General features: G+C 39.7%; 1 protein-coding gene across 1 annotated transcript; it reads left to right on the top strand.

Moving 5' to 3' along the window:
• The first annotated feature begins 2521 nt into the window (after positions 1-2521).
• Positions 2522-19117, top strand: MYL2 (myosin light chain 2). Its single transcript, XM_073613781.1, has 7 exons — positions 2522-2740; positions 9461-9550; positions 11714-11789; positions 15136-15240; positions 18199-18277; positions 18361-18409; positions 18743-19117. Exons 1-7 carry the CDS (start codon positions 2738-2740, stop codon positions 18842-18844), a joined length of 504 nt encoding a protein of 167 aa, XP_073469882.1. The 5' UTR covers positions 2522-2737; the 3' UTR covers positions 18845-19117.
• The last annotated feature ends 5029 nt before the right edge of the window (positions 19118-24146 follow it).

The following is a 24146-nucleotide window of genomic DNA, read 5'->3' as shown; positions in this document are numbered from 1 at the left end:
GGGAATAACAGTCCCACCAAAAAAGAAAAAGAAGAAAGAGGTCCTCAAAAGTGTAACACCTGAGAAATGCTTGAAAAACACATTTACAGTGCCTTGCAAAAGTATTCAACCCCCTTGGCATTTTTCGTGTTTTGTTGCCTCACAACCTGGAATTAACATGGATTGTTTGAGGATTTGAATCATTTATTTTACAGAACAGGCCCACAACTTTGAAGATTTTTTTTTGTGAAGCAAACAACAAATAGGACAAAATAACAGAAAAAATCAATGTGCATAACTATTCACCCCTCTAAAGTCAATACTTTGTTGAGCCACCTTTTGTGGCTATCACAGCTCCAAGTCACTGTGGATAAGTCTCTATGAGCTTGCCACATCTTACCACTGGGATTTTTGCCCATTCCTCCTTGCAAAACTGCTCCAGCTCCTTCAAGTTGGATAGTTTGCGCTTGTAAACAGCAATCTTTAAGCCTGACCACAGATTTCAATTGGATTGAGGTCTGGGCTTTGACTAGGCCATTCCAACACATTTACATCTCTCCCCTTAAATCACTCAAGTGTTGCTTTAGCAGTGTGTTTGGGGTCATTGTCCTGCTGGAAGGTCAACCTCCGTCCTAGCCTCAAATCACACACAGAGTGGCACAGGTTTTGCTCAAAAATATTCCTGTATTTAGCACCATCCATTTTTCCCTCAACTCTGACCAGTTTCCCAGTCCCGACTTCTGAAAAACATCCCCACAGGAATGGTGTTCTTTGGGTGATGTGATACAGTATGTTGAGTTTGGGCCAGACATCGTGTTTTCTTTTATGGCACCTGGAAGTTCAATTTTAGTCTCATCAGAGCAGAGCACCTTCCTCCATACATTTTGGGAGTCTCCCAAATGCCTTTTCGCAAACTCAGAACGTGCTGTTTTGTTTTTTGCTGAAAGTAATGACTTTCTTCTGGCCACTCTGCCATAAAGCCCAACTCTATGGAGCGTACAGCTTATTGTCGTCCTATGTACAGATACTCCAGTCTCTGCTGTGGAACTCTGCAACTCCTCCAGGGTTACCTTAGGTCTCTGTGCTGCCTTTCTGATTAATGCCCTCCTTGCTCGGTCCGTGAGTTTTGGTGTGCGGCCGTCTCTTGGCAGGTTTGCTGTTGCATTTGGTTATGATAGATTTGATGGTGCTCCTAGGGATCATCAAAGATTTGGATATTTTTTTATAACCTAACCCTGACTTGTACTTCTCAACAACATTGTCCCTTACTTGTTTGGAGAGTTCCTTGGTCTTCATGGCTGTGTTTGGTTAGTGGTGCCTCTTGCTTAGGTGTTGCAGCCTCTAGGCCTTTCAAAAAGGTGTGTATATGTAATGACAGATCATGTGACACTTAGATTGCACACAGGTGGACATCATTTCACTAATTATGTGACTTCTAAAGCTAATTGGTTGCACCAGAGCTTTTTATTCTGAAAAATAGTTTTATGTATACATTTTTCTAATTTTACTTCACCAACTTAGACGATTGTGTTCTGATCCATCAGATATAATTCAGATTAAAAAACCATTAAACTAAAGGCAGTAATGTAACAAAATAGGTAAAAAGCCAAGGGGGTGAATACTTTTGCAAGGCACTGTATGCTCATGTGTCAGGCATTTTCCCATTTAAAATTCTACGAGGCCAAAAACATGCACATCTTTTGTATTACAAGTTGTATATACCAACACACAAAAAAGCCTCTAAATCATCTGGATACATTCACAATAAGTGTAAATGGGAGCTAAGGGAATACTTTCCCAGGCACTGCATGAAAGCTGCAGTATTACTGTTATGATATGATTATCCTTGTTCCTAGATGACCAGGTATTTAATTACCGGTACATTCCTGGAGAACAGTAATAGCTGTGGTTCAAGATATTTGATATGGTAGCATGATGGGAAATAGGTAGATATTCATTATAAAAAAAAAAAAATAATGTATTGTATGTAATAAATCAACTCCAACATACTACCTGCATCTGTTTAGAGACTGATGACTGATGGACTAGATGGGTAGATAGATAGATAGATAGATAGATAGATAGATAGATAGATAGATAGATAGATAGATAGATAGATAGATAGATAGATAGATATAGATATAGATATAGATAGATAGATAGATAGATAGATAGATAGATAGATAGATAGATAGATAGATAGATAGATAGATCCTGTAGATAGGAATTTTATTGAGTTTTCCCAGTTTAAACAGTGGTACTGCTGAGATACTATAGTTAAGTTGTTATGTTGGCTCACTTATCAGTACAATTTATTTGTTACTTGCCCTAATTTAAGAAATTTTAAAAAGAGAAAACTACTCGTTAGTGAAATGTAGAGTACAAAAATAAGAGTTGCTATGTGCCACCACTGTAACATCAGCAGCAATTGTCATGAAGAGTATTCTTAGCCATCTGCTGAAGCATTGTTACTTTAAATAAGAACACATATGGGATGGAGCTGCAGAAGCATTGGGTTTCTGTAACCTTCAGATCTTCTTTTGTCTCACATATCATCAGACTGCGCAACAATGTGTCAAGACTGGAGACAAGGGAAAGGCTTGTTTGAGGATGGGAATAACCTACCTAGCACTGCCAAAAGTGGGCATGAGTTTATTTATAACTAGTTTGGGGGGATATTTATTGTCTCGCTGGACAGAGTCCTTAGATCTGGTCTTAGAAATCCACTGGCAGCAACACCTGGCAAAGCAGCACAGCAATGGTAAGCAAATATTGGATATATAATAATGTGGGAACTCCCAGAAATACAATTAGTGAAAGGCATATAGGACAATGGGGGCAAGATTGTATTAATGTTTGACACTTTATCCTATTGTTATTTAAACACCCAAGCTGCTCTTGTGTTTTGCACTGCTCAGAGTTATAGCCTTCCTAGCATCTGCATAAAGAACTGCTTTATTAGAAAGCGAGGGAACACGTTATTAAACTTTGCTGAAAAATATGCTGACTGCTTAACGTAATACTATAACCATGTGTGGCCTTATTGTACATGCAACTATTAAATAATAGTAATAGCAAGTTTATGATAAAAAGAGGCGGGACCAATATTTTAGTCCTGCGGGAAGAAGCACAGAGACACACTATACATGCTATGTTAGGGGTAGGCAACCTCAGCACTCCACATGACAATAACCTTATGCAGCTATTTTTCTTTCCAACTCTGAAAATAAAGATACTAATGGTAAAAATATACTATATACAGGGGTAGACAACTTTAGTACTCCAGCTGTGGTGAAACTACAAATCCCATCATGTCTCTGGGAGTCATGACTGTGGTTGTCACAGTCTTGCAATGCCTCATGGGGCTTGTAGTTCCACAACAGCTGAAGTACTAAAGTTGTCTATCCCTGTATATAGTATATTTTACCATTAGTATCTTTACTTTCAGAGTTGAAAGAAAAAAAGTTGTACAAGGTTATTGTCATATTATTCTTTGACATAACAAGATATATGATTTTTGGAACCTAACCACTGAAGGACCCAGCCTTTTTCTGACATTTTTTGCTAGAAAATTACTTAGGACCCCCAAACAGTATATATTTTTTTGGCAGAGACCCTAGAGAATAAAATGGAAGTAGTTGCAATTTTTTATGTCACACGGTATTTGCGCAGCGGTTTTTCAAATGCAATTTGCGTGCAGGTCAGACGCATGCATTCACCTTTGCACACTAGCACAGAGGGACGGGGGTACTTTACTTTTTTTTTTAATTATTCATTTATTTTATTTTTTACATTGTTAAATTTTGTTTTTATTACATTTATTGCTGTCACAAGGTAAACATCCTTATGACAGCCATAGGGACGTGACAGGTACATCCTTCCTTTGCACTTGAAAGCTCTCAAAACACCAAGATCTTAATTTTTGAATACTTTGCATTTTCAAAAAATGCCGCTGATGACAGTGGTCAAAGTGATGTCATGCTTCTGGGTTACTATAGCAGAGACCTGATGAAAGCTGATTCTAGCTTTGAATAGGTCTCGAGCCAATCGGCGTACGTGCTGGCCGGCTATTAGTTCGGGTCTCCCAGTTGGACGGGAGAGCCTGAGAGAGCCACAGTTGGGGGGGGACGACGCCTTCTCCCACTGCTTGTAATAGCAACCGAGTGTCTAGTTTGCCACTAAGTTTGCTGTCACAAGAGAGCCGACCGTCGGCTCTAAAAAATGGTACCAGGTTGATGCTTGCAGCTGCAGGCATCACTCCGATGCAACGACTTGAATTCAAATGACATACCAGGTACGTGATTTGGCGGCAAGTGCTTAATTCTGTATGGTATAGCATACCTACCATTTTTTCTGAAATGATAAAGAGGGATATCTTTTAGCACACAGTATACAGGCAAAGGACATGTCCCTGTCATGTTACACAGACCACAAGGATTTAATATGAAGAAAATGATTGACTAAACCATACAAGTGCAAATACAAATACCATACTGGTGACCCCACAATAGGGATTAAACTTTTTTGTGGAAGGGAGTTTAACAAGACACATGGCCACTCCTTAAAATTAGAAGAAAAGAGGTTTACCTTAAACTGCGTAGAGGGTTCTTTACTGTAAGAGCGGCAAGGATGTGAAATTCCCTTCCACAGGCGGTGGTTTCAGCGCAACATACAGGGATATAAAATGTAATACTGACATATAATCACACACATAGGTTGGACTTGATGGACTTGTGTCTTTTTTCAACCTCACCTACTATGTAACTATGTAGGTGCTTTTTTGACCTCCATTTTTCCTTTATATTGGCTTTTCAAAATAACAAATGCAGTAATATAGAGGCTGGATAAAAAGTTTAGTGCTGCAATGCACTCTTGGTAGTAATATAGTACATTTTGGGGTTGATTTACTAAAGGCAAATAGATTGAGCACTTTGCAAAGTGCAGTTGCTCCAGAGCTTAGTAAGTGAGGTAAAGTTTCAATTTGCAAATAATACCCAAACACGTGCAAGGAGGGTAAATAAAACCATATCTTTGCTTGCACATGATTGGATGAAGGAAGTCAGCAGAGCTTTACCTTATTTACTAAGCTCTGGAACAACTCTTTCAGAGTGCAACTGCATTTTGATATACTGAAGGCAAATAGACTGTTTCTTTTGCAAGTTAAGTTACACTTTGCAAGGGATTTTCCCCCAGAGCTTAGTGAATGAGGTGAAGCTCTGCCAACATCCATCATCCATTCGTGCAGCAAAAAATGCTGTTTCCTTGCATATGATTGGGTATTTTTTACAAAGCAAAATTATATTTACCAAGCTCTGGGGAGAATAAACTAGCAGATACAATTTCCTTTGCGAGGTGGACAGCCTATTTGCCTTTAGAAAATCCACCTCACTGAGCTGTGGGGCTGTTGTGCTCCTGTCCTGTTTAGCTGGAGCCTACACAATATTGGTTCTTTCCTAGATACACATAATATAACTGGATACTAATATTTATAGGTAAAGTTAATCCAGGGAATACCTGATTGTCTCTTGGGGGATCAGGAAGGATTTTTTCCCCCTGCTGGGGCAAATTGGATCATGCTTTATTGAGGTTTTCTTTTGCCTTCCTCTAGATCAGTGGTTCTCAACCTCTCTAATGCCGTGACCCCTTGATAAAATTTCCCACGTTTTTGGGGACCCCTAACAGTAAAATTATTTTCGTAGCGTGGGTTGCCAGCACCCAAGGCAAGACAAGTAATTTGCACCCCTAACCCACGGATGTTTAGTGCTCCCTGAGTCCCTTCTACTCGTATAGTATTAAAACCTCTTATGGTACATTTTACCACTCTCTTTTTTCTCCTTTCTTTCCCTTTTATCTCTTTATCCTAATTTTTTGTTTTTTTCCCCATCCCTCTCTCTAGCCATCTTTCTTGTTCTTGCTCTTATTCTTTCTCTCCCTTTTTCTTTGTCCCCCCCCCCCCCTCTTTTTCTCTCCCTTCCATGTAGTCTCTATTTTTATTCCTTGGTGGGGATTGGGGAGAATGGGATGAGTGGCATTGCTGGCGAGGAGTTGGGATGAGTGGCAGTTCTGGTGTGGGGTGGGATTAGTGGCAGTGCTGGCGGGAGTTCTGATCAAACAACTAAGGTGATCTTGATCAAGGTCATCTGCTGATCTGAGAACTGTAGTGGGAACTTTTAATGGCAACTCTAATCACAGGTAGTGTTACTCACTATGTCTCCGGCTTCACTGTGTCTCCAGCTCTGTGGTGTCTCACAGCAGTGACACCTATGCCAAAATCAGGAGATAGGGTCTCCTCCAGCACCTCCCACTTCACATTCCTCACCAGTCAGCTGACCTCTAGTCTCTGCCCCCCACCCATGCCGTGAACTGAATGGGTGGCTGCGAAGAGGCTGAGTAGGCTGCCGCGGGCTCTAGGAACAGCCTAGCTGGGCAGCCACAGGCTCCAGAGCGAGCCCTGCTGGGCGGCCGCGAAAAGGCTGGGAGAGTGGCGTGGGCTTCAGGAATAGCCTAGGATTTGGTGACCCCTGGCAAATCGTCATTCGACCCCCGAGGGGGTCCCGACCCCCAGGTTGAGAACCACTGCTCTAGATCAACTGTGGGTATAGGATTGTGTGTATCTATATATAGATATATATATATCTAGATATATATATATATATATATATATATATATATATATATATCTATCTAGATATATATATATCTAGATATCTATCTAGATATATATATATCTAGATAGATATCTAGATATATATATATCTAGATATATATATATAGATCTATATATATATATAGATCTATATATATATATATATATATAGATCTATATATATATATATAGATCTATATATCTATATATATAGATATATATATATCTATATATATAGATATATATATATCTATATCTATATATTTAATTTATATTTATAGATATATATTTATTTATATTCTTCTATTGGTTTAACTAGATGAACTTGTGTCTTTTCAGCCAGACAAACTACAGTGCCTTGAGAAAGTATTCATACCCCTTGAAATATTCCACATTTTGTCATGTTACAACCAAAAATGTGAATGTATTTTATTGGGATTTTATGTGATAGACCAACGCAACGTGGCACATAATTGTGAAGTGGAAGGAAAATGATAAATGGTTTTCAAATATTTTTTTACAAATAAATATCTGAAAAGTGTGGCATGCATTTGTATTCAGCCCCCTTTACTCTGATACCCCTAACTAGAATCTAGTGGAACCAATTGCCTTAAGAAATCACCTAATTAGTAAATAGAGTCCACTTGTGTGTAATTTAATCTCAGTATAAATACAGCTGTTCTGTGAAGCCCTCAGAGGTTTGTTAGAAAACCTTAGTGAACAAACAGCATCATGAAGGCCAAGGAACACACCAGACAGATCAGGGATAAAGTGGTAGAGAAGTTTAAAGTAGGGTTAGGTTATAAACAAATATACCAAGCTTTGAACATTCTACGGAGCACTGTTCAATCCATCATTCAAAAATGGAAAGAGTATGGTAGAGCTACAAACCTACCAAGACATGGTGCACACCTAAACTGACAGGCAAGGAGAGCATTAATCAGAGAAGCAGACAAGAGGCCCATGGTAACTCTGGAGGAGCTGCAGAGATCCACAGCTCAGGTGGGAGAATCTGTCCACAGGACAACTATTAGTCATGCACTCCACAAATCTAGCTTTTATGAAATACTGGCAAGAAGAAAGCCATTGTTGAAAGAAAGCCATAAGAAGTCCCGTTTGCAGTTTATGAGAAGCCATGTGGGGGACACAGCAAACATGTGGAAGGTGCTCTGGTCAGATGAGACCAAAATTGAACTTTTTGGCCTAAAAGCAAAACGCTATGTGTGGTAGAAAACTAACACTGCACATCAACCTGAACACACCATCTCCACCGTGAAACATGGTGGTGGCAGCATCATGTTGTGGGGATGCTTTTCTACAGCAGGGACAGGGAAGCTGGTCAGAGTTGATGGGAAGATGGATGGAGCCAAATACAGGGAAATCTTAGAAGAAAACCTGTTAGAGTCTGCAAAAGCCATGAGACAGGGGCGGAGGTTAGCTTTCCAGCAAGACAATGACCCTAAACATACAGCCATAGCTACAATGGAATGGTTTAGATCAAAGCATATTAATGTTTTAGAATGGCTCAGTCAAAGTCCAGACCTAAATCCAATTGAGAATCTGTGGCAAGACTCGGAAATTGCTGTTCGCAGACGCTCTCCATCCAATCTGACAGAGCTTGAGCTATTTTGCAAAGAAGAATAGGCAAAAATTTCACTCTCTAGATGTGCAAAGCTGGTAGAGACATTCCCAAAAAGACTTGCAGCTGTAATTGCAGCGAAAGGTGGTTCTACAAAGTATTGACTCAGGGGGGCTGAATACAAATGCACACCACACTTTTCAGATATTTATTTTCAAAAAAATTGGAAAACCATTTATCATTTTCCTTCCACTTCACAATTATGTGCCACTTTGTGTTGGTCTATCACACAAAATCACAATAAAATACATTTACATTTTTGGTTGTAACATGATAAAATGTGGACAATTTCAAGGGGTGTGAATACTTTTTCAAGGCACTGTATGTAACTATGTAATAATTACTAGGCTTGTTTGTGTAAAGAGTGGTCCAATTTATGGATCCTTTCTCTTTTTCTCTGTCGGCAGAGGGCAGCTCTTACTTACTTAATAACATGTGAATATCATTCAATGCAGTAGCACTGTAGGCCCAGGCTAACAAGCCCAGGTGTGGTGATGAGTTTGTTTGTGACAGCCTGGACTCACAGGAAATGAGTTGCCCATCATTCAGCCTGGAAGAAGAGCACCATTTGGAGGAGGAGCGGACCTCTTGCAGGGGACAGTGCCGGATTGAAGATAATTAATTGCAGTGAAAGTGTCTTTTTTGCTGGGCTGGGCTTCATATTTTAAAAGTTTTTTTAAGTTTGGGTTTGCTTTAATTTGGCTCACAGTGTAAGCATTTTGAATGACTTCCATGGTACAGAACAGAGCCCCTGGGGTATGCATTGTGCAGGTAAAGTATACAACACTAACGTTAAATCTGGAGCCTGGAATTTGAAGGCCATTTTGGTGTGAGTGGTACCTTGACTGGATACTAGGTTTCCTGGAAAGCGTGGCGACAAACATTTATGGAAGAGCATGAACCTAAAAGGGATCTGCAACCAAGACCCAGAGGACAGGAGAACAGTATGACTGGAATGAATAGACTAAAGGCTGAGATCTGAATTACAACAAGTGTCTGGATAACAGGTGGTTTGCAGAGTTGGCAACAGTTTTAAAATTGGTACATGAATAACAACAGAACATTTTCTCCCAGTCTGCTTCCAGCATACATATTCCACTGAGATATAAGTATATTGTCATAAGGTGTAAAACTGTTGATGTGCAGAAATGTCTATGTCTTTTCTTGATTTTTCTTTTTTACAATTTCACTTAAAGTCTCCCAAGAAAGCAAAGAAGAGAGCTGAAGGGGCCAACTCCAATGTATTCTCAATGTTTGAACAAACCCAGATTCAGGAGTTTAAGGAGGTGAGCAAAACAGTCAGATATACTGTGATGATTATTTTACTTGCTATGGTCCCAAGATCTCAGTTGGAGTAATGCAACAGCTTAAATTATAAATGAAAGGCAAGATCCATAAAACACCTTGAAAATTATATATACATTGAGAAAACAAAACCAGACATAAAACTGTGAAAAGTCAGCATTATTTCACTGCAAATGTGTCAGAGGTACAGAGCCTGCCCTCTTAGCATAGTCTCAATGCGTGTGCCAAAGGACTGCTTTCTATCCAATCTGTCTCTTCAAAGTCCACATATTAACAAAAAGGAATCAAATTAATATGGGCTCATAATAGTGAATACGAGTAGTGTACTGTTTTCTGTAATATAATTAATTTACAGATATTATGGGCATATGAACTGTAAATGGTGGTTTGCCCATACTTACCAACACACACACACACCAGTCTGTTTGCATGTTGACGCATAGTGAAGGAGCCCAGTGTAAGCTCATAGTTACTCTGCTTTAAGCTTATAATTGACAGCACTGTTGCTTGGTGATTGGAAACCCAGGCACCCAGTGCTCCTCATTAGTAGAAGAGGGAGAGTCACATACTTTCCCATACAAAAAAATATCAGGTATTAGCCTTTGCTCCTTTTTTTACATATTACACCACGTTTTGGTATAAGTATGAAAAAGGTGTTTGCATCAGATGTGATCTCAGTAACTAACCCCTCACTGGGAATGTTTTTGCTGTTGTTGGGCTTTGTATACAGTTGTAGGTTGAGCAAAGCAATATTTACTGGCTGACATCTTCTAATTATGTCAGCTGGTTTTATGACAATTTCCAGCAAAACTTGGTTTATTTTAACATTGCAGAAGCATCCCAGTCTATGCAATTATACAAAAAAAGTTGGCCATTGGTTTTCTTTCTCCTCTTATGTCCTTCTTCCCTATTTCCTTCTATACCCCACATTTCTTATTCGCTTATCACCTCTACAAAGTTATATAGTACAGAAAAAATAAGACATTTTTCACTCTGTGTGGAGACCCTGATTGAACACTTTATTAGTTGAATTCCAATGTTCATCTATTGCTGATGTCTTTCAAGAACTGTACCTTCTGTTGGAACATTTGTTCAAATTCAAGGTCATTCTGATGCCTTTAAATGCTGTAATGTTCATCGTGTTATTTGACTAAATAAAAAATGTAAAAAAAAAAAGTTGGCCATCGGATGCTACTTATAAAGGTGCATGTTCATAACATGCATGGAACACATACTGTATGTGATTTTCGGTGCTAATGAAATCTCTATAATAGACTATCATCTCAAAAATTCAAACTCAGCCATTCCCATGCACTGGTCTGCTACAGTAATGGCTGTCTGCTCCTTTAAAATGATGAGCTTCAGACAATGATCTTTTAATGTCATTGACTATTGTATTTCACATCCTATTGTATAGAAAGGACAACTGTGTCAGAAAACTTTAAGCCTAGTATACATGGGCCAAATGCAAGGGCGACATCGGCCATTTTAATAAAAACTGTCCGGCATTCGGTGTGTATGGCAGCTGGTCCGACAGAAGCTTCGACCATTTGACCAGCTTCTGTTGGACGACCATGCTGGAAAACCAGCAGCTAACCGGCTCCCGATCAGCACTCTCAGAGAATGGCTGAGAGCCCTGACCAGAGTGTTCTAGCGCGGGGAGCATCCCCCCACTGGGTTGAACAAAAAAAAACTGATAGTGTGTACTAGGCTTTAGGCTTCATTTGGATGTGCAGTTGGGGGGGCAAAAATTGGTATTTGAGCAACATTTTTGCCACCCACAAACCGCCACTTCCTAAGCTGCAATACGTAGTGAATGGGGGGGGGGTTTACCCGGCATGTAGCGATTGGCAGTCAGCAAGCCCATCGAATGCTACACATTCAAGCAAATAGGGAAGCGTGTGCAAAGCACGTGCTTGTGGCGCATTTTTCGGCAAAAATTGGGTTGAAACAGGCAGTGTGGAGGCATCACATCACTCCCTCACTACCTATCAGTAGCCTCTGAAGCGTGATCTAAACGTGGATCAGGCTTCAGAGGAAAGGAAGTAGTCTAAATCTACTCTTACAAGATAAATATACAGACAGAAAACCTTTGATAATTATCGCAACCAGCTAACTTTACTACTTTATTTTTGTATATGAAGGCATTCACCATCATGGATCAGAACAGAGATGGCTTCATTGACAAAGAAGATCTTAGAGACACCTTTGCTGCTTTAGGTATGATCACTTTAAAAATATATATATAGAGCAACATTAAGGGACATATTTATAAAGCAGTGAATTTGACTTTCACTGTAATTTAAAACACATGCACCAGGAAGATCCATCTGCAGTGAACTGTTAGTTAATGTCACTTAGCATGAATTTATCTAACAAAACAAACCTTTCAGAACTGCCAAAGCTAAATCACATATTGCACATATTGCCTTATTAAAATACTCAAAATTATATTTTTAAATATTAAAATATCTTACCAATGTTTGAGTAACAGTAATAGTTCCTGTGTAACTGAATGCTGACTGGTGTACATTATCTACTCTTCTGGGGAAAGGCTTGTGGAATAACACAAGAGGAACTACATTGGTTTTATCATACTTTCTTTAGTAACAGAATTCTCTTTAAAAAAACACTAATCTGAAAACTTATATTTACCTAGCTTTTTCTGGCACTTAATAATTATATGGCAGGTGAAGTATGATCTCCAGATCTGCATACTTAGTTTGGGTCAGTGATCCAGGATATTAGATCAGCGTGACAGCCAGGCAACTGACTGATTCCTGCTGGATCTGCCATAATATGCTCCATAGGTGGTCATTCTGGCACCAGGTGGATCGACAAAAGCCAATATTTCAATCAAAATTTGTTGAAGGAGCCAGATGGAAACTTCTCAGCCAAACATCACCTGCATCCTATCAGATGCAGGCACTGTTCAGGTACGCTGACAGCTGCTGGTACATGCTGTCAGAATACAATAACAGACGAGATCGGGCGCTTTCAGGGTGAAAAAAAAAAAAAAAAAAAGAATACAATAACAGATCTACAGATTTGTCCATCCCCCCTGTTTATCGTAAAATGGGGCAACAGTAATTTGTCTCATTCTGCCAGCAGAGCTGAATGAGAGAAATATTAATTTATAGCCTTAACCCAACATTGAAACTAAACACTTAAAGGATAACTCCACTTTCGTGGTGAAAAAAATAGCAAATAAAGAAAAAATAATATGTCGTATACAATTGTGACACAAGTCATATTGTAATTGAATGTTATTAAAAATCACCTTTCCTTTTCAATCTGCAGCCACTCTAATTTTCTGAAAATGCAATGCAATATGGCTATCTGGAGGTGCTCTGTGCACAGAATGTGTACAGAACGCCCCCCGAAACATAATTTCCTGCTTGTGTGATTGGCTCACCAATTTTCCCAGAAGTCTGCACTAAGATACAAGTCAGATTTCAGTCATCCCCTGCAACAAAAATGTCATTTTTAGTGAGATACTCCCAATAGGAAATCCCATCTAAAGGGATGCAGGTCAAGCAGCTTTACTCCCATTAGATTCACTTTTCCACATGGATACAGACAAACACACAGGGATTTCTTCAGAATAATAAAAGGTAGGAATCTGCAACAACGTTTGTTAAAATCATTGTAATGTACATAGATCACCAAGACGGGAATTTTTTTTACTCTTTAATCATTTACTTTGACCCTCAAACTATCCATATACCTTAACTATCCATATACCTATACCTTATACCCTTAGCTCTAAACCTTCATGTAATTTAAATCCTTTAAAATACTGGATTTAGCATGCCGGCTACCAGTCCAACAGTGAACACAGTGGTGCCAAAATATAGTGCTTAAGGCGCAGTAGGACAGCGGTGGTGTGTACTGACAAAAAGTATGGCATGCAGTACTTTTGTTTCACAAAACTTTCATTGGGTTTTTAAGTACTATCACAAGGTAAAAAAGAATTCACATAAAGAAAAGAATGCAACAAGAGTAAGGCTTCATGTACACTGGCCTACATTTACCGCGGCCACGGGAAAACTTAAAATGCTGCAAATTTGCCGTATTTTGCATTTTCCCGTGGCCTGTGGTCAAAAGTTGCTATCCTTAAACGTCATTCTTCTGCATTCAGGAGAGGGAGGTTGAAGCTCACCTAAACTCAGCAGCTCCTAAACTCTAGTAAAAGCCTATGTGTACATGGACACATAGGCTTTTTGGAGTTAAGTTTAGGAGCTTTGGCAAAAGAATGACTAAAGCTCTTAAAGTGTAAGTAAACCCCCCTATCGTTTTCAGCCAAGGAAGCTGCCATCTTTGACTCTGTTTAATCTACAACTGCCATGATGCTGCACATGTGATCAGTTATGACACCAGCCATTGGATGACTTGACAGTTTGGTTGAGAGCACAACCAATGGGAGTGTTACATTTCCGGCACGTGCCGGAAATGAAACAGTTTTATGGATGGATTTACTTCCGCTTTAAACTCAAGTTTAGGATCTGCCAGTGTAGGCTAGTGTACATGAACAGCATAAATAGGATTACTGATTGGAGAAGTGGTGATACTGCACAAGACATCACAAACTGTAAGGCACAAACTGTACATATTCAATTAAAATGGAGACTGAGAGAAGCTCCATCTATAACACATGATCCCATAAGTGACATTTTATTAAGTTCTATTGGTATGCCCCAATGGGGAAGTAAAAGGAATAGGGCATTCTAGAACCCAAGACAGGGGTGAATGGTGGGAGAGAAGATTGAAGCATGCAAAGAAGCCGCTCAAAATCCACATCGGGTGGCAAAGAAGAGGAAGAGATATCGGAGGGAAAACTTGCCTGGGAGAAAAAAGGGGGGGGGGTGGAGGGGAGGAGAATCCTGTGCAGGCCAGAGGGTTACAAAATACAAAAGATGTCCATCGAAACTGTCAAATAGAGAGTAAAGAACATTCTGAATTTAAGTGGCATGCAGTACTTTTTTCAACACAGCTTGGTGCAACACAATCCACCACATTCAATAGAACTTAATGAAATATCACTAATGGGATCACAGCAGACAAGTACAAAGACATACTGAGGTAATATTTAAAAATACATTTAGGTATTTTAATAACTTCATAACTGGTTTCAGTAGTGGTCTTTTACATCTGCCTGTACTTACACTTTAAAGTAACATATAATCCCTTGTTATCACATGCTATGTTCCCAAAACATACATTAGTGAAATGTTATCCATAACTTTTGCACATGTCATTACAAGAAGCTGTAACATTATCCACATAATTATACAGGGTTCAGCATTCATTTTTACCACTATAGTGTATACAGCTGTCATCTGAATTAGATAGCGCTAAAAATAGCCTATTCCAATAGTTGTGTCTTGCCCTTTGATACCAGAAGCATCTAATTACAGACAGTTACTCAATATTATTAGGTATTGGAAATGTATCTATTTAGAGGACACATAGATGGCTTTCTCATTGAGGCACTAATCAATAGATTGCAAATGAATGTAGCTGTTTGTGAAGAAATGTTAACACATATTTTATGATATTCAACAAGGTCGTCTGAATGTGAAGAATGAAGAACTGGAAGAGATGTTACACGAAGCCCCTGGACCAATTAACTTTACTGTGTTCTTAACAATGTTTGGAGAGAAGCTAAAAGGTGGGTACCAGATCATGAAGAGATCCAAACCTCTAGCAGGCCACCTAACTATGCTTACATGAGTAGAAGCCTTAAGGTCAGTAAGCTCATGTATGCTGTCAAAAGTCTTCCTTTGTGGCTATTAAAACCTTCACTGTTCTGGAAAAGCTTCCCACAAGAGTTTATTAAGTGTCTGCTGGTATTAGGGCCCATTTGGCCAAACAAGTATTTTAAGCACTGAAGTTGGATGAGAAGACCTGGCTCATAATCGGCATTCTAGTTCATTACAAAAGTATTCATTAGAGTTTTGATTGGGTTCTGTGCAGGCCACTTTTGTTCCTCCACAACAAACTCACCAAGCCATGTTTTAATGGACTTTAATTTGTGCACAGGAGCACAATCATACTGGAAGAGAAAAGGACCTCCCTCAAGATGTTCTCCATTCAGCCCTATGGAGCTGCGGATGTCAGTGGTGACATGTCCGCTGACACCCGCTGCTATCTGATCCGATCCTGTCCGTGAAATCCTGACGGATGGAGACCCTATTTTCCATCCGTCTGGCGGATCGGATGAAAAAGGACAGCCGTAAAGGGGAGTGGGGCTTTGAGAGGTCCATCTCTGCACAGCCTCTGCACAGTGAGCAGAGTGGTTCTCAACACCTGTCCTCAAGACACACTAACAGGTCAGATTTTAAGTATTACCTTGGGGAGATGCAGACTAGAATACTACAATCACTGAGCAGCAAATTATATCACCTGTTATGTATTTCAGTTATCTTGCAAACCTGGCCTGGGTCCTGAGGACAGGAGTTGAGAACCACTGGTCTAAAATATCATTGAATGCTATGCTGTTTACTGAAAAGACTTAAATACAATAATTTGGAGGGATGGCTACATATTTTTAGCTACATAGGTAGATGTGATGGCCAGGTGCCTGCGTTTGTTAGTCCATATAGTGTGTATGCAATGTACCCATATATGTACTGTATATGTAGCCATATATAGTTGAGATATCTAACATCTCTAGAACTGTTGTGCAACCCTTGTGTTCTATTAGCTGCCATGTTATACAATAGAATGTAGCAGATTGAGAACTGCATGATTACTGGGATGGACATCATATGTATTTGGAATTTGCTTAGCATCATGATTTTTTCCTTTGAAATATCTACAATATAAATTGATAATGTCTTGAAACTTGTATATATTTAGTCATGGCAGCTAAAAAAAACACATTCAACTAAGTCAGTTTAGGTATGCAATTAAATTGTATATATACAGTAATATACCCAGTGAATAATTTCTATTTAAGTGCTTCTATATAGATTCCAGAACACTTCTTTATGGTAGATACTATTATTGCTATTATCTTGTTTTTTTTTTTACCCCCCCCCCCCCATTTAGATTGACTATATACTGTACATTAAATATATACTTGAATAGATGTTTTTTTAAAAAACAGAGTTCAGGCTGCATTCACACTATGGTGTTTTGTGAATGCATGCAATATCATGCAATCTTGTGCACATTTACCAAATGCAAAAAACGCATGTCATGCTTCTAGTGCCATTCATTGTTAATAGCACCCCAAATAATGTAAAGCAAAGAAGCATTTGTCATGTGAAAACAATGCGTGACAAATGCAGCAAAATGCGCAATTAAAAAGTACAACTCCCAAAGGTCAAAAAGGTCCATGAGCTAATTTGCTGTGTTTGTCTCATGTAGGGCAGCATATTAAAAAGGATGGGCTGCCCTATACATGTGAACACAACAATGTGCAGAAACATGCAACACAATTTTGCACACGTTCAGGAAATGGTATAATGTGAATGCAGCCTTAGCAACAGCAAGTTGTGCACTAAGGCTGCTGTGAAGCTTATATTGAACTCTGAGTTAAAGCAGAAGTCCACTCATCTGATTTTTGTGGGGACAGTGAGGGGTGTTTACATTTAACTCATCTCTTTGCCATTGTTAGGGCAACTTATGGCCCATCAATCAGAATATAGGGAATAAAAGCAAATAGGCTGTTCACTTTGCAAACAAATTTTCCCTTAACTTTGTGAAGGAGGTGAAGCTCTGCTGACTTCCATCATCCAATCATGTGCAAGCAAAAATACTGTTTCTTTTCCCTTGCATGTATTTTACAATTTGGCAATTTTCACCATCCACTAAGCTACGGCAGGCCATAGATGATACGATTTTCTTTCCTGTAACCACAGGTTGCAGGAAAGAAAATCAACACACTGGGGTGGATTTACTAAAACTGGAGAGTGCAAAATCTGGTGCTGCTCTGCATAGAAATCAATCAGCTTCCAGGTTTGTTTGTCAAAGTCTAACTGAACAAGCTGAAATTAGAAACTGATTGGCTACCATGCACAGCTGCACCAGATTTTGTACTCTCCAGTTTTAGTAAAGCAACCCCACAGTGTTGCTGGATGAATTCCTTCTCCGTAGAGCTATAGTGTTCTCCAGGCGGTGGGGTCGCAGGGAGCTGTACCGGCCTGGAGAACACAGTGACTATTACTAGTGGCTATAGCCGCTGGCAATAATCGCATCCTAAAAATCTGACATGCTGGTTGATGTACTTGGGTACAATCAGCCTGCCCATAAACAGTTTGAATATCAGCCGGTCCCTGCTGAACTGGCCAAGAATCTAACCATCTATGGCCGGCTTCAAGTAAATCAACCCATAAAATACTAAACAATGCTTTAATAGACTTATCCTATCCTACAGCCCCTAATCTCTAGTTCTTGAAAATATCTCACTTCTGTGAGCTTCTATGCAGATAATATTTTCAAAGCTAGAATATCTCCTCTTTGATAAACGTCATTGATTTGAGCTGCTCCTTATAATATCTTGACAGTGCCTTAAAATATTCTGCAATTGTCTCAGCTTCCTGATATGCAGCTGGTTTTTAGGATATTTAGTTTAGCAAATATTAGACAAAATATCATGTTTAATGAGTCTTTTGTTATGCAGGTGCTGACCCAGAGGAAACCATTCTAAATGCATTCAAAGTCTTTGATCCTGAAGGCAGTGGACTTCTAAAATCAGATTAGTAAGTTTAGTACTCTAAAGACATGCAGTAATGGATTCCTGTTCCTGGCTGCCTTTTGAATTGTCTTTTCTTTTTATTTTTAGTATTCGAGAAATGCTTATGACCCAAGCTGAAAGGTTCACAAGTGAAGAGGTACAATTCTCCACCCATCTGCTTTCTTCATAAATGAAAGAAAACCTGTGTTCTTACTAACCCTAACCACTAGCTTTAGCTGGCAGTTTTTTTGTGTTCTGTGTTTTAAAGATTTTTTGGAGACTAATTCAGCTGTGAAATAAGCTTAATTTCAACACAGTATATTATTACTCCAATGGTGTGTAATTTAGATACTGTAAAAAGGTGGAAATGATCTAGTAAAAAAAGGGTTAAATGATATCACAAGATAAACAGGGACAAATTGCTGTTGTATCGCTTCAGACTCAAGATATACTTATGATTTTACAGTAGCCCTGTGTTCCTTTGTTGTAGGTCGACCAGATGTTCACAGCTTTCCCCCCTGATGTCACAGGAAATTTAAACTACAAGAATCTTGTTCACATCATCACTCATGGTGAAGAGAAAGAGGAGTAAACCAGCATGGTTCTTGACTCTTCTTCAGTATCCGCCCGACATTTTTATCTCATTAAAGTTATTTTTGACTTTTTTTTATTAGTTATGTTAAACCTTGAGACATATGGCAATGGCTTACTTTGGAAGTGTACAGTTAGCATATTTGCTTGGTAACCCTATGGTATGTTTCTTAAGGGATGGCTCGACTTCTTGCCTTGTAAAACCATTAATGTGAACACTTGTGTAATATATGATAATAAATTATATTTCTATATCTGCTAGAAAAGGAAATCAGATATGGCTTCTATGTTTTCTGAAAAATAAATCAAGCTTATTTAATAGACATGTTCAATGGAGAATGCCATATTCAAAGGCACTTGACCCTTCACTACACTGTATTGTGGTTAAAAAAAAGACAAACATCTTCAATAAACATTTTATGAAAATGCTGTCAGCGGGCATGTTACAGGATGCAAGCCGGATCCTAAGCTGGACCTTTGCACATAGGCATCTAGGAACAGTGCCTCCCCTCCTGGCATTTTAGAGTACCCGGGAGGGACAGGTGCAGCATCCTGCCCTACTGCAGGCAGCCTGTCAAAGTCTATGGCAAGCTGTGGCCTGTTGCAGAACACTGAACTGAGTGGTAGTCTGTCAGCCACTACTGCCCCGCTCTCTTAAATGCAATCCACAGCTCTGTTCGAACGATTCTTCCATGTCCTGCTGACGTTTCACCAAGCAGACTCTCCAACAACAATACAGACAGAAATTTAAAAAAATTTTTTTTTTTTTTATTTAGTAAAGAAGATGGTGTTACAAAAGTAGCTAAAGTTTGTCTTTTCTCCCAAAGTAATGTGTAATTGCTATTATACTGGCGACTTTTTGTGCCTGGAGTTAGGCTTTAAATCAGAAGGAGGCACACTTATCAAAGATCCCCATTTGCAAGGAATTATACAAACAGATGCAACTGCTGAGTCATTTAGAACACATATAGTAAATCTTTTTAAGTTAAAGCATAACTAAACCCAAGAACAAAAATGTAATATAATGCAAATTAGAGTTCTTTGATACAGTGGCTGCATACTTTCAGCAAATACAGAAAATACCTGTTGATCTTGGTTAGAAATGCAATGTTCTTGTGACTTTCTGTGAGCTGACCTGAAAAATATCTTCCTTACTTCTGTAAGCTACCAATTGCCTTGCCCCATGGAATGACTGGAACCATGTGGGTGCCAATGCAGGAGCCTGATATAAGACTTATCTTTTCCTGCTGAAAAGTGGATGCGAGGCTACCTGGCACTCTCTGGTGTCCCTTAACTATATAGTCCTTTCTTGGTCCTTTTGAAGCTCCTATGGTCACCGATTGTCCATCCCAGAACTGTCATTGGTAACAACACGTATTAAATAGGAATTAAAATCTGTTCTGGAGTAAAGTCAACTTATGATTGGATGGTTTAAATGCTACAGCAAAAGGTCTCCTGAAGAAGCCGCGTTATGGCGAAACATGTAGAGAATGTATCATCACTGTAGCTGCGAAATATAATACCATTGTAATTGTCATTCAAATGGAGACTATACTGTTCATGGATATTATATGAATCCTGATTTTATCTTTTTCTAAAGTGGAAATTAAAAAAAAGTTTATATAGTATATTTATGCAATGTGTATACTTTGGTCCTGTATGGAATGGCACCCAGGGACAGGATAATGGAGTCTGCACAGTACACACAGGGTTAATTATAGCAAACACAGCTGTCTAGCCCTCTAAAAAATAAAGTATGATATTTGCAGAATAACCTGGTGAAAACAGAGCAAAAAAATCTTGTAAAAATAAATAAATAAATGCAGCCACGGGGACTAGTAAGCTGCAATATACACAATATTAGGCCTTCTTGTCTACATCAGTGCCTGACCTCACAAATGCGCTTCTGGAAGAATGGTCAAACCATTCCCATAGACACACTCCTAAACCTTGTGGACAGCCTTCCCGGAAGAGTTGGAATAGCTGCAAAGGGTGGGCCAACTCAATATTGATCCCTATAGACATAGACTGGGATGCCATTAAAGTTCATGTGCGTGGAAAGGCAGGTGTCCCAATACTTTTGGTAATACAGTGTATATTAATATTTATTTCAGTTGTATTACCTACCTTATCACATATTTAGGGACACCTCTACATAGAAAGATGTGTGTCTCTTTTAGATGACTCAGCAATCGCATACATTGGTATAATTCTTTGCATATGGGGATCTTTGTGTGGCCTCTTTACTCTAACAGCTACTATTGGTACTTTATTTTAGAAATAATTTAAAAAACCCTTTTGTATTTTTATAACAAATTCTTCTTTGGTTGATACCCTAAGCTTTTCTTTTGTGTCTCAATTATGATTTTTATTTTGTTTGTGTTTTTCTGTTTGTGTGCCTGTTGCAGATATTCCCTTACTTCCTGTGTGGTGGAACCACTGACACATGAAGCCCTGAAAAGTAGGGGTTTTAATACTTTCCCACTGTATCCAAACCACAAAAAGCTCTTTTAACCACTTCAATACAGAGTACTTATACCCCCTTCCTGCCCAGACCAATTTTCAGCTTTAAGTACTCTTGCACTTTGAATGCCAATTACTCATTTATAATTTTTTTTACACAAATAGCGCTTTCTTTTGGTGGTATTTAATCACCACTGGCATTTTTATTATTTGTGATATAACACTTTTTTTTAGTTTCTATTATAAACTTTTGCAAATAAGTAATTTTTGTTCATAATTTGGCCAACATTTCTACTGCTACATATCTTTGGTAAAAATAACCCAAATTAGTGGATATTATTTAGTCTATGTGAAAGCTATAGAGTTTACAAACTATGGTGCCAATCACTAAAAATTATTCACACCTGATGCACTGAACGCCTATCTCATTTCTTGAGGCCCTGAAGTGTCATGACAGTACAAAGTCCCCCCGAATTACCCCTTTTTAAAAAGTAGACTGTCCAAGGTATTTAGTAAGAGGCATGACGAGTTTTTCTGAAGTAATTTTTTCCCACAATTCTTGGGAAAATGAAGAAATGAATATATATATATATATATATATATATATATATATATATATATATATATATATATATTTGTACACAAAATTGTCATAATAACAAGTTATTTCTCACACACAGCATATGCATACTTCCAATTACACCCCATCATGCAGGGAGCACCGTCAGGCGTTCTAGGAGCATAAATCACACATATAATTTCCTAACGACCTATCACATTTTTGAAGGCCCTGGAGCACCAGCACAGTGGAATTACCCACAAAATGACCCAATTTTGGAAAGCAAACACCCCAACATATACTCTATGAGACATTATGAGTCTTTTGAACATGTCTTTTTTTTCCACAAGTTTTTGGAAAATGTGGAAAGAAAATGAAAACGTATTTTTTTTTTTTTTTACACAAAGTTGTCAATTCATAAGACACATAGCATGTACATAGCAAAAATTACACTCCAAAATACATTCTGCCACTCATCCTGAGTATGGCGATACCACATGTGTGAGACTTTTCTACAGCCTGACCACATAGAGAGGCCCAAAATGCAGGGAGCACCTTTAGGCGTCCTAGGAGCACAAATTACATATCTAATTTCATTCCTACCTATCACACTTTTGAAGGTTCCGGAGCACCAGGACAATAGAATTACCCACAAAATGACCCCATTTTGGAAAGCAAACACCCCAACGCATATTCTATGAGGCATGGGCTGCAGATAGGTACCCAGGTACTCTGATGGGCTGCAGATAGGTACTTGGGTACTCTGATGGGTTGGAGACTGGTATTTGGAAAATCTGATTGGCTGCAGATAGGTACTCAGGTAATCTGATGGGCTGCAGATAGGTACTCGAGTACTCTAATGGGCTGGAGACAGGTACTTGGGTACTCTGGTGGTCTCCAGATAGGTACTTGGATACTCTGGGCTGGAGACAGGTATTTGGGTACTCTGGGTTGGAGACAGGTACTCGGGTACTCTGGGAGGCTGCAGATAGGTACTCGAGTACTCTGGGCTGGAGACAGGTACTCGGGTAATTTGATGGGCTGCAGATAGGTATACGGTAATCTGATGGTCTGCAGATAGGTACTCTGGATTAGGGACAGGTACTCGGGTACTCTGATGGGCTGTTGACAGGTACTCGGGTACTCTGAGGGGTTGTGACAGGTACTCGGGTACTGAGATGGGCTGGTGACAAGTACTCAGATGGGCTGGTGACAGGTACTCTTTATTACTGGGGGCAATTAGTGTGTATTGGTGTGTACTGTGATCGGTAACTAGCTGTTATCGCAATCTCCTCAGCTAGTTACAGCGATTTGTTTACATTCTGTGACCGGCTGTGATTGGACACAGCCAGTCACGTGGCTGTTGGGGGAAGGGCTGTGTCAGAGTGACACTCCTCATCCCCTATCGCTGTTCGGCACTAGCAGCATCCACGAGGACAGTGCATGTGACCGACTGTGATTGGACACAGCCGGTCACGTGGTAAAGAGACATTTTTGTTGGCTCCTTACACTGATCGGGGATGGGCTGTGTCCCGAGGGACGCGTCTCATCCCAGATTGCCACGCTATGGGCCCCTGGGGGCGTGCAAGAGAGTGGTGAGAATGGGCGGACATATGACGTACACTTGGAGGAAGAGATTATTCCGTCCGGCGACATATTACTATGGCCCGGTAAGGAAGTGGTTAACTAGAACGGTAACCTTCAACTTGAAGCTTTACCACCTCCCTGTGCTAAGCACAAATACACAAGGGAAAAAATGGAATGGGCAGAACTGACACATCTCTAAATGTATAAAATACATTGGTCCTCTAGAGCAGGGGTTGTCAACCCCTGGGCCGTGGCCCACTACCAGGGCATGGCCTTTCTGCAGCCGGGCCACGGGTGCGGGCGGGATGAGAGAGCCCGGCGGCTGGCATATGACTGGCTGGCATATAAGCACCGGGTGTAAGAGATAAGCGAGCGGGCAGGCAACATGGCAGGTGACATCATCTCTCTCCGCCCCCAGCATCGCTGCTCTGCTGCCCTGCCAACCTCAATGTCTGAAGTGAGGCAGGAAGCAGAGAGATGGTATCTCTCACCACTCTCCTGCTTTCACTCGGCACCCCTCTGTGCTAGATGGACCAGTGCTGCCACCAATGCAGTGGCAGGCAGCGTGGCAAGTGACAGTCTACATCTGGTGACAGGCAATGTGGCAGGTGACGTGGCAAGTGACATTCGGCATCTTGTGGCAGGCAACGTGGCAGGCGATGTGGCAAGTGACATTCTGCATCTGGTGACAGGC

The sequence above is a fragment of the Aquarana catesbeiana genome, linkage group LG01, assembly GCF_042186555.1.
Source record: "Aquarana catesbeiana isolate 2022-GZ linkage group LG01, ASM4218655v1, whole genome shotgun sequence".
NCBI classification, from domain to species: domain Eukaryota; kingdom Metazoa; phylum Chordata; class Amphibia; order Anura; family Ranidae; genus Aquarana; species Aquarana catesbeiana.
The sequence above is the reverse complement of the archived record's forward strand: the minus strand, read 5'-3'. Positions and strand labels throughout refer to the sequence as shown.

What these genes read in the sequence shown, in the direction of transcription:
- MYL2 (XM_073613781.1), top strand. An exon ending in GGACTTCTAAAATCAGATTA is followed by an intron (nt 18,278 to 18,360) that starts GTAAGTTTAGTA and finishes TTTTATTTTTAG; the next exon opens with TATTCGAGAAATGCTTATGA. An exon ending in AAAGGTTCACAAGTGAAGAG is followed by an intron (nt 18,410 to 18,742) that starts GTACAATTCTCC and finishes CCTTTGTTGTAG; the next exon opens with GTCGACCAGATGTTCACAGC.